General features: G+C 47.1%; 1 protein-coding gene across 5 annotated transcripts in view; it reads left to right on the forward strand.

The window, feature by feature from the left end:
• KIAA1217 (KIAA1217 ortholog) overlaps nucleotides 1-5,479 on the forward strand; it is a 201,265-nt gene extending 195,786 nt beyond the window's left edge. For 3 of the 5 annotated variants that reach the window (XM_054390021.1, XM_054390022.1, XM_054390023.1), the window contains 2 exons: nucleotides 4,104-4,226; nucleotides 4,988-5,479. In XM_054390021.1, the coding sequence (XP_054245996.1) occupies nucleotides 4,104-4,226; nucleotides 4,988-5,479 (615 nt within the window). Of the gene's footprint in view, nucleotides 1-1,961; nucleotides 3,618-4,103; nucleotides 4,242-4,987 lie in introns of those variants that run through there. The other 2 variants (XM_054390019.1, XM_054390024.1) reach the window with 2 other exon arrangements.
• Nucleotides 5,480-11,838: the final 6,359 nt, after the last annotated feature.

Raw genomic sequence — 11,838 nt, forward strand, 5'->3', positions numbered from 1 at the left:
TCAGCAAGTGCCACTGAATGGCCTGGCCTAATTCTGGGAGTTCTGACACATGATGGCACTGGAAGGTGAGCCTGGGGCTGGGGTGATTGCAAGCCCTGCTGATACCAGCTCCCAACATGAAGTGCAGGCAGTGTCAGCCTGCCCATGGATACCTTATGGCTGTGGCTGCTTTGGCTGACAGCTCCTCCTTGTCTGGAAAGAACAGGGATGCCAGGGTGTCCAGAGCCTTGCAGCTGCTAACCAGCCTTTGCAGAGATGAACTGTGACTCTGGTCCATCACAGGCTGTCTTGCTCCTACATTTTGATTGTGTGTGAAGTTTTTCTGTGTAAATCCTCAGACAGCATATCAGAAAACATCACCTGAGGTGTAGAGACTACACCTTATGATGTTGTATGGGCAGTGCCTGCAGTAGCCAACCTGCACCTTTCTGTACCAGCATTCGTTCAGCTCAACTGGGACAGCAGCTCTCCTGACTGATCTTCACTCATCTGAAAGTATTATCTCTTTTTCTGGTGTGTTAGAAAACAACTTCTAGTCTCAAGCTCTCTAGTCTTCACTTCAGGACATGGTTTAATGGATAGGGTGCTGTTGGGTTGATGGTTGGACTTGATCTTCCAACCTCAATGATTCTGTGATAAGTAACATCATCAGCAGCACTTCTGGCACACTGCCTGCAGGTGCTTGAGGCCAGTTTCCTTTCCTCCTTGGCAGTACAACTTCCGACAGTAGATTTCTCTCTTGCCTGTTCATAGACATGATGTCTCCTCAGGTCATTCTCTCTACCACGTGTTGATCCTAAGCTGTCACTAGCACTTAACAAACCAAGCCCCAAAGAAGAGTAGCATTGTGAAAAAGTCTCTCCAAGCAACCTGAATGGAAAATGTGCTGGGAACATAACTGCTTTGAGGTAGTGGATGATTGGTTGCTAGAAAAAAATGTGGATAATTGATACTAGAAGAAGATTGTGGATGATTTAGACTGGATATTAGGAAAAAAGTCTGTATTGAAAGGGTGGCCAAGCATTGGAATGGGCTGCCCAGAGAGGTGGTGGAGTCATCATCCTTAGAGGTGTTCAAAAGACATGTGGACATGGCACTTTGGGACATGGTTTAGTGGGCAGGGTGGTGGTGGGTTGATGGTTGGACTTGCTGATCTTGGAGGTCTTTTCCAACCTTCATGATTCTATGACTTCTCTGTGTCATGTTTGGAGTTGCTATAAAGGGAGGTACCTCAGTGTTTCATTCTGCACTCCCATGGATGCTGTAGGAAGTGTGGAAGGAGCACTTCTGAGCTGCAGCAAGGATTTAGAAGTGCTCAAAGGGTGAGTGTATTAGGGTTTTAGTGTGGTGGAGCAGCACTGCTCAGATGCAAGCAGCATTAAAAAGGGCAAAATGTTGTAGTTTGAAAATCATATTTTCCTGGTGCAAATGTCCATTCCAGGCTAGCTAGACACTCTCCTTGGGCTCTCTGGTGAGCCATCAAGCCCTGGTGCCCTACTGCCAGCCCTTCCACACCAGGTTCCCTTTGATGCATCCCAGCAGAACTTCATCACATACCATGAATCCTTTCAACCTTACACAAAGTGGGGATCTGGATTTTTAGCTGACAAGTGAATGGGTCAAGGTTGCCACTGATGTTGGAAATAAGTTGCTTTCTGTGGTTTTGCATATTCTGGAAGCCTTGTTTTAAAGTAGGAGCACTAGGTAACAACCCCCGCTAGCCACGTACATGGCACAGAGCAGCAGCAGCATGCACTGTTCTGCCAGAATTTAGAATTCTGCCCTGAAGATGGGCAGCAATCAGATGACACCTTCAGACAGGCCTCTGCAGCAGTAAGCAGAGTGGTGAGTTCATGAGGTCTGTGCTTCCCCTGAGAATGTGATCATTAAGTTGGGGGAAAGAAAAAGTCCTGTAGAGGTAAGAGCCCGGAATAACTGAGTAATCCAACTTTCCCCCTTAGGTGTATGGGGCTACAACAGGATCTCCCACAGATAGTGACCATCCTAAAGAGAAGAGGGAAGGGAAAACTGAAGAAGAATTGGGTTCTGATTCATCCAGCACAGCTGACAGTAAAGCTGGCTTTTCAATGAATGACAGTCCTACATTTAGCAAGGGTTTGTTTGTAGACAGTAGAGACTATTCTAAGAAAAACCTTCAGAATGTGAGCACAAACCTGTCTGGTGTCAGTTTGCCAGAGGATGACAAAAGAAGAGGGGCTCGAGATATTTTAGGATCTCATTTTCCAGCTGTTGAAACTGGAAACCAAAAGCCAGACTACAGACCCTCCCAAGATGCTCCCCAGGGCCCGCTGCAGGGTGAAGGCTTGCAGAGCACAGGCAGGCACATCCCCATCAGCAGTGTCGCCCCTCTCCTGAGGCACACGCAGGAGCCTGAGGGGCCTCAGCCTCCCTCGCAGGAGCAAGAAGCTTCTGCAGGCAGCTATAACCAGGTTGTGCTAAGACCCAGAGTGTCCAGTGGTGAAGAGACTGACTCTCCCTCGAGCTCTCCAAGTGAAGACAGCCCACCTACAGAAAACATCGCCTTCATGATTACTAAAACAGCTGTCCAGGTCCTCTCCAGTGGGGAAGTTCATGACATAGTCAGCCGGAAGGGTGGAGATGTGCAAACAGTGAACATCGACGCTAGGAAGGACACGGTGTCGGAGAAGGGCACCCTGGGAAGCATGGACAGCGAAGAACCCGTGGTGTGTCTGGACAAGAAACCTGTCATCATCATCTTTGATGAGCCAATGGACATCAGGTCAGCATACAAGAGGCTTTCTACCATTTTTGAAGAGTGTGATGAGGAGTTGGAGAAAATGATGACAGATGAAAAGATAGAAGAGGAAGAGGAGGAGGATGAGAATGAAGTGCACAACATCTCCAAGAACCAGAAGGAAGAGCCCCCAGCAGCTGATGACAGAAGAGCAAGCATGGAGTATTCAGCAGCTCAGAGTCTCGAGGAGCAGCACATCACTGACCTTCAGCCTTCCTCTGACCCTGCAGAAAGCAGACTGCCTGTAGAGGAGGAAAGCACGATGCCAAACCTTGACAAATACCGTCAGATCTATGGGCTGAGCACACAAACAAGCCTGGACTCTGCTGATCAGTTTGGAAGCAGGCAGGATGCCAAGAAAAAATTCAAGTTCAAATTCCCTAAGAAGCAGCTGGCTGCTCTGACACAGGCCATAAGGACAGGAACCAAGACTGGAAAGAAGACCTTGCAGGTTGTGGTCTACGAAGAAGAGGAGGAAGACGGGACTGTGAAGCAGCACAAGGAAGCAAAGAGATTTGAAATCACCAGGACTCAATCTGAGGACAGTGACAAAAGTCCTTCCGGGAAGCAAGAGGGGGCCCCTGGAGCTGCAGCATCCCTGTCTAGGACTGATGAAATTCGGCAGAGCACCTACCGGACATTAGACAGCCTTGAACAGACCATAAAGCAGCTGGAAAACACCATCAGTGAAATGAGTCCAAAATCTATCCCTGAAAACACACACAGCTCTGAGGGAAGCACTGTCCCCTTCTCTGCCCAGATAGTAGCAGAGACCCCACCCCGAGAGCTTGTAGTGCTGGATGAGAGCCTTGCTCCGGCTGCCCCAGCCACCTCACGTAAGGTACCTTAGTCCGGACCTCAAATCTCCAGCTGCTTTCTTAAAACCTGCGATAATCAACATTAAACCAGAGGCTCTTGTGATTGGTTTGCTTCCTTTCAGGTGGCTTGGTTGGGCTCCCCACGAGGTGGCTAACAGCTAATAGATGGTTGGGGTTTGGTTGTGGGGGTTTTGACTCTCTGCTGCTGATTGGTGATGGGCAAATGCAGGGGAGCTGGGTGGAATAATCTGCTGTGTGAACTGAGGAGTGTCACTGACACCGACTCCAGGCTGATCAGTAGTGAGCAGTGCTCTCCATTTGATTCTGGGAATTAACCCCTGCCGTGTGAAGCTCTCAAACTTTCCCTGCATGTAGTACTGTGGCGGTTTTTTTTTTTTTTTTTTTTTTTTTTTTGTTGCATGGTGTGCAGCCTCCTCTGCCAGCACACCAGTGCTGATCACACCTTCACCTTGTCTCTCCTCCCTGCCTTCCTCCACGTGTTCCTGCAGGGCTCCAGCGCCGCCTCCCAGACCAGCCGGATGCCAGTGCCCATGGCTTCAAAGAGTAGGCAAGGAAGCACGGAGAAGGCAGGCAAACAGCACAAGCTGCAGGACCCACGCCAGTACAGACAGGTAGTGTTACCCTAACCCTGGTGTCTGGATGGACAGTTGGTGGTGTCTGTGTCTGTCAAAGCTGCAGTAACTGACTCAGATTATACCAAATAACGGATGCCTGGCTGTCAAGTGAGCTCTAACTGGACGTCCTGGAGCCTGGGGGCATGACAGTATCTCCTGATCTTTTTGCCATGCTTGTGCATGCGTGTCTGCAATAAAACACCTGCTGCTTTGTTGGGTTGGTTTGGTTTGTTTTTTTCCCCCCACCTCTTTTGTATGTTTCTGGTTTGGTTTGGTGCTTGTTTGGTTTTTAAAACTGTAGTATTCGGCTGGAATTTTAAACCCTCAGCTACCTGTTTACTTTCCCTCTGGTAAATGTGGTGGTTCCTTAGGAGAGCTTGGAATGCTTCTGTTCAGAAAGCCCTTGCAGGAAGCCTTGGACACCTGTTGGTGTCAGAGAGGGCAGTAGCAGCATATTAACATCTCTGTTCACACCTTAATAACCCAGAAGCATGGCCAATGTAGCGACTGGTCCATACTGGTCTGTAACTCATAGATTGCACCTTCTCACAACAGCTATGTTGGACCTTTCTCTCTCTCTCTATGCACTCTTCCTTGTGCACTTTGGGGTTTCTACCAGGTCCAGTCCCTGGCTGCAAGCCTTAGCTCAGGCCTCAAACTGTTGATTCTTGTTCTCTGCAGGGCTGTTTCCCAGGTCCTGCTGGATTATTATGTTACTGGCTTTCTGACAAACTGTCTCCTGCCATCTTTATTTGCAGGCTAATGGAAGTGCTAAGAAAGCTGGTGGGGACTATAAGGCTACTTCCCCTACCCTACCTGCTTCTAAGATCCCAGCCTTTTCTCCCACTTCTGGGAAAAGCAGCTCAGCACCTGCTTCTAGCAGTGACAGCTCTAACCCTCTTAATCCACCTACTAAAAGCTCTATTCCTTCCTCTACCCTTCCTCAGACAGGTCGCATAACTTACTCTACCTCCCTCATCCCCTCTGTCTCTAACGGTTCCTCCAAGTTTCAGAGCCCCTCTCACCCAGGGAAAGGTCACCATCTCTCCTTCTCACTGCAGACTCAAAATGGCCGGTCACCCCCTCCTTCCTCTTCTACCTCCCCCCCCTCCTCTACCTCTCCCACTTCACTGAACCAAGGTATGAAGAGCATCAGGACAATCCACACCCCTAGCTTCACCAGCTACAAGGCACAGAACGGAAATGCCGGCAAGTCCACCCCAGCCACCGCAGCCAAGGAGCCATCCTAGAGGCTGAGCTCAGCACGCCTGCCAGCTCACCAAGGCTTTGTCTTCACTTCCAAAGAACCCGCAGCCAATATTTTAACCAGGGAATGTAACCATTTTGCTGTATTGCTGAAGGCTTCATACTAATCCCATGCTAAACACTGAGTTACCGCCCTAGAGTAGAGTGAAGCTTTTTTTTTTTTTTTTTTCTTTTTTGGAAAGCTCTGTTGCTGTTGTAAGGATTTGGGAGCCTTTGCTCCCTGCAGGCAGCACTCCTGGCAGAGAGGGATGCAGGGGTGCGAGTGGAGCTGGCTGTGTGTGACAGCAGTGGCCAGAGCACGGGGAGGTGCCTGGGCACCACTGGAGGGAGTTGTTTTGTACAAAGCTATTTTTCATTATGGGGACTAGAAGCAAACAGAGATCTACTAAAGTGTGATTATATACAACTGTAAAACTGAAACTAAACTATTTTTGGTTTTCCTCTTTTATTTTGGTGTTATTTAGCTTTGTTACAGATTTCTATTTTTGTCATGGTTCCTTTCCAGATCTTTTTTGCCAAAACATTTTGATACTATTATAATGTACATGTGAAAGGAGTATGCTGGACAGTAAAACCTCTGCACAGAACGAGCCTGCTCTTGGTGTGCATGAGGCAACTCAAACCTATTGCACTGCCATTCAGATTATATTTAAGAATTTGCCAGCCAAGGAAATTTTAAAATTAAATAAATAATAACTTGTTTTAATGCATAGAGGTAGTTGCTGATTACTTTGTTTGTTTTCTTCACTAAATCCACCCTTTTGTTCCTTCAGTTTTATTTCACATCAATGTATGGCATTGTGGAGTTTACAATGTATACCTCCATACTCTTCTGTATACTGGCAAAACTTTTTGTACATATCTATAAATATCTATAAATAAAGAAATACTGTATGTGGCTGGGCACATAGAGTAGTTTTACCACACCAAAGTTCATTTTTATGCATGCCTAAAAAAAAATAATAAATATATATATATATACACACATATGGGGAAGGGGTGAAAAAAGATAGCTCTATCAAATAGGGAAAAAAAAAAGGCAAGAAGCTTGCAGAGCTCATGGATTTGTAAATAAATTGATTTGTATAACCATAATGTAATATACAAAACTATGATAATCAAAGATCTTCACCAAAATAAAGGGCTGCATGCTTATGTATTTGTATTTTGTCACTAATAACTACTACCATGGTCTCAATTAGCTGCTAAGGCTGTTAAACCATTAAACCAGTAGGGATAAATTTACTTCAGATTAAAGCCATCCATAAATCACAATTTTAAAATGGGGTTGGGGCTCAATGATCTTCAATTGAAATGGACTCCATGGTGCATCTCTTGCAACTGGAGTGTTACAAGAATGCAAGCATTAGCTCATACCTCATGAACTTGACAGACGGTCTGGTTCCAGCAGGGTCCTGCTGAGTGCTGTCCTCTCTGCTGTCACAGTGGCCAAGGCCCCAGGCCAGTGCAGACCAAAGCAGCTTCAGCATCAGGCTGCAAGCCAAGCCCAGGACGAGCTGAGAGGCTCCAAAGCAAAGCTTAAAGCACAGGTCAGAATGCTTGCCCTGCTCACCAGAGTGAAGCCAGGTCCCTTCCAGCTGGTACAGAAAAGCAGTGGCTCAGAAGCTCGGGCTAGGACCAGCACACCCTGCAAGAGAGTTTTCTGCTTTCTCAAGCAGTCAAGAGGATGGGGCTGGACTCTTTTCAGTGGTGCCCAGGCATAGGACAAGGGGCAATGGGGACAAACTAGGCACAGGAGATGTCAATTGAATTTAAGGAGAAACTTCTTTACTTTGAGGGTGCTGGAGCCCTGGAGCAGCTGTCCAGAGAGGTTGTGGAGTCTCCTTCTCTGGAGCCCTTCAAAACCCACCTGTGCAACCCACTCTAGGTGACCCTGCTTTAGCACGTGGTTTGGACTTAGATGATCTCCAGAGGTCCCTTCCAACCCCCACCACTCTGTGATTCTCAATTGTTGGGTCTGTTGCTCCCTTGCTCTGAAGGGAATAAGCTTGATCCAATGCCCTGTATCTTGTTACCATACAGGGCTAATACATGTCTCCACCCACAGACAGCAAAACAGAGAGCTCCAGGAGGCAGGTGTCATGCTTCTCCTTTAGGGTATGCAGCTAAAACCCCACTTCAAGATAAATGATGGACATCCCAGGATGTCTTAACTCCCCCTGTTCAGTGCTGGGAGTGACGCTAATGGGGAGGGTAAAAAGCCCTTCAGACTCTTACAAAGCAGCCACACAGTGCCTCCCAGCCAGCAGATACCAGCAAAGGGATTTCAGACCAAGCCACCAATTCCCCCTGAAACAGGAGCTGCTGTTTGGAACCATTTAAAAAAAAAAAAAATCCCAACACTGCTGCTGCCAGCACAGTTCACCATTACAGGATCTCCCCCGCAGAGCTCAGCTTAGACCTGTTCCCAATGACCTGCAGCTACACAGCTCCAAGCAGCCTTCAGAACAAAAGTTTGTCCAAGTCACTTCAAATCCTGATAAGTAGAAAACAAAATGAGCACAAATGGAAAGACTAAGAAATTCTGCTTAAACATAGAAAAAGGGCCCCTTTTGCCTCTATGATGCCCAGGGAGATTTGGAAAGCCTCCATCCTTGGATATACTTAAGCCTCAGTAATCAACACTTGTTGATTACTTTGAAATTAGTAATAAAATGCATCAAGTATGAACTGTTATCTTACAACATGGCAGGAAAAAAGCAGCACACTGGAAAGTATCAGCTGCTAAGCCAGAGCAAAGGGGTCAAGCTTTGTCTCTGCAGAGACAAGTGTGAAGAGGCAACAGTGGCTCTCACTGGAGTGTACTCAGTGAACAGGAGGAGCTGTATTTTTTCTATCAATAACTAAGTCAAAGCAAGACATCTCTCTTCCCAGCTAACAGCTGGCTCGCAGAGGTTGGCACAGGCCTCTGGAGATCAAGCTCAAAGCTCTGCTCAAAGCAGGGTCAGGCAGAGCAGCTCAGGGCTGCTGCCACAGCAGCACCTGCCCACATGAAGCATGCAGCAGTGTTTGCATGACTCACTAAGCCCAGCTCTGCCCTACTTCCCACTCCACACCCACTTGAGGTACCTATATCTCCTTTTTCACGTCAGAACTGAAAAACATTTCCGAAGAGCATCTTGGTGTTTTATTTTCAAGCTCAATACACACTAAACCTGGCACCTAACTTGAATGCATCCCATGCAGTGCAGCTTCTAGGCTAGGATGAAGGCATGCAGCAGTACACAGGACAGCAGCCAGCATAGCTGAGCTTAGGTCTCCCTAGGAAGAGACAACTCAAACAAAAAGTAAAACACAAAAGTTTGTCCAAAACAGGATTTGCTACCAAGGAAACATCTATTGCCAGTCCAAGAACCAAATCCCTTGAGCAAAACAGTCACTTCAGTGTCTGCTGTCCCAATCAACAGGTCCCTCCAGTGCTCATTTGCCATAGCTTCAAGACAAGCACCTTCCCTCAAGTACCACCATGAGTCGTATCAGAGAAGACGGAGCCAGCACTTACCTGGATGTAGGAAGGGCACATTCCAACAAACAGAAAGGAAGAACTTCAACAAATGTCATAACCCCAGACACAGCTATAAATACTTTGTAACTGACTGTCTAGAGTTCTGGAACCCTGAACCTGACAACTGACACGTATCAAGACAATCCTCCTTCTTCCCCACAGAGCACATTAACTACCACCCATTTCCAAACCTCTGTGCCCACCACAGGGTGTCCTGCTGCCCTCCCACACCACAGGGCACGCTGCCAGCCACTGCTCTGCTGCAGTAGCTGCACGCTGACATTCTAGGCCCAAGATAAGTTGAAAGCAGAGACAAAAAGCAAGAGTAACAACAGTTTCTCACACATGACAGCCTATGAGCTGTCGCTCCTGGAAGACAGTCCCAGCCTTGGAGATGAGACAGTGAGATGGACCAGACCTGCCAAACCTCAGTCATTCTGCTTAGCCTGACATCTCAAGCTGCACAGAGAGTGTACATATGACTTTGGCTCCAGTTTTGGAAGATATCAGAGACATTTCAGTAGGCATCAGTAATTCCATCTATGTAGATTTCACAGCTTTTGCCAGCTTCAGTATGTTTTACAACTCTACATTCATCCATCTATCCCTCCTTCCTCAGGGCATCTTCAGCCATGGTAGATTTACTGCTACTCTGCAGACGCCACCTGCCTACAGCAAATGGGATGCAAAGCCAGACTGCAGGATGCTTTCTGCACTGTATGTGCATAACAGGCACACAAAGCAATTTGCTCTTCAGACTGATGAGAATTTAAGAGATTAGGAGGGGATTTTATCCCAGACTCCCTTCCCACGGCACATACATGTTTTGCCCTCCGTTTTGTGAAACCATGAACTGCTCCCAAACCAGTTGTGACAACACACAGAGACTTCTGAGAGTCCCTCCCCATCAGACAGATGTAAGATTTAGCATATTTACAGCTCACACAAGAATAACCAAAAAAGCTAAAGCAAAGCCCCACATACCTTCTGCTCTCTTCTCATAAAAATAAGGCTGAGAATGGCCAAGCTCAGGAAGCTGAACCATGTTCACCTGAGCCAGCAAGGCCTCATTGCAGCCAAGCCCTTTTACCTTCTGTTTGTCCTAAGCTAATTGTACCAACACTGTTTGCTTTGGCTGATGGAAGGCACTGTCCTTGCCAGGACCATTACCATGCCACTCTCCACTGGGCACTGCCTCTGTTCCTGTCCCTGGTGTGGCAGCAAGGTCTGCCCTCTTCCAACCTCTTCATGGTTACTTGGTGGCCAGGCCTGGTGCTGCAGACCAGGGCAGAGCTCAGGCAGACCCGGGCAGAGCTCAGGCAGACCCGGGCAGAGCTCAGGCAGACCCGGGCAGAGCTCAGGCAGACCCGGCTCCTGACAGCACTTCAGTGCTTACTTGGCTTAACGGTTCAGAGTATCCCAAACACTGCTTCAACAGGAACAGATTTCTACTTGAACAAGTTCAGCTGAACATGGAATGACGCACAGGATGTGTCCATGCTGTGAGCAGGGGCTGCAGTACCTGAGCTGCTCCAACAGGCTGGCACTGCGGCTGCGCCTTACACAGCTCTCAAACACAGGTGGAGTGTGTTCAGGTTACTTCCACCTCTAAACCAGCAGCCCTGGAAATCACTCACATCCCTGACTTCAGCAGCTGCACTCAAGAGCGTGGCCATGACAACCAGCTGAACAGGAGGTTTGTGAAGCAAAAGCATATTAAAAACTGAGAAACGTTGTAACTTTTTTTTTTTTGCTAATGCCACCTTTTAGGATCCAAACACAAGAATCCAGTTTGTGACAATAAGCAATCACTGGATACTCAACTACATGAGCACTGCATTCCAGAGTCACTTTCTCCACCTGCCCAAAAGGAAACAAACCAAATTAGTTCAAGGTGAACAATGGTGCAGCCATCATCAAACGTCGCCCAGTACTGAGGAAAGGCAGCCCCTCTCCTGTGTCAAAATACTCAGCTTCTGCCTAGGCTGAGGGGGTCCTGGAGAGCCATGCTATGATTATGGCAACATTGCTGACAAAATTCCATGCACTTTTACACACTAAGTAACAGAAAACTGGGTCCCAAGGGCAGAACAGGATGCTCCCCAACTGAGGTTGTCTTACTGCTTGCAGTTCACATCACCAAATCCTCATATTTAACTGACTTTTCTAACATGGAGAAATTTGCAGTGCCCAGTGTACTCTGCTATTCCTGTTTTGTCCTTCTCTGCTGGGCATAAAGGAGTGAGGAAACACAGCAGCAAGCAGCCTATCCTGCCCAGAGGCTTACTGAACTTCCAGCCTGAAGAACAGTACTGCAACATCTGCCAAGATGCTTTCGAAGCAGAGGAGCTGTTAACACTTCCATGTTTAAGTTAAAACTTGGTCAGATATAGCTAAATGAAAGACAAAGCTTAAGGAAAAAACAAACAAACAAAAATTTTAAGTATTTCCAACATGGATGTTTTTTACTTGGAGGATATCCCAGCAGCTTTTCCTTCCTAGAGACATGACCATGATAACCTCCAAAACCAGCCAAAGACAAAAATGATCCTGAGACTTCTCTGCATTCAAGAGCTGTGCAACCAAAGCACTAGCCCAGACATTAAAATCCACATTTAAGAAAAAGGCAACAGATTATCTCATAATTTGAGGAACCCACTAATGAAGATAACCAGTAGTAAACAGAAACATCACAACAGCTTTGGCTTTTAAAAGTGAACCAGTCATAGTTACCCAAGCAATGGACACTACTGTCTTCAGCATTGTAACAGGTGTTCTTGCTGCTGCTAGGCAGTTTCATGATTATTACAACACACT

This window comes from Indicator indicator, chromosome 20, assembly GCF_027791375.1.
Source record: "Indicator indicator isolate 239-I01 chromosome 20, UM_Iind_1.1, whole genome shotgun sequence".
In the NCBI taxonomy this organism is placed as follows: Eukaryota; Metazoa; Chordata; class Aves; order Piciformes; family Indicatoridae; genus Indicator; species Indicator indicator.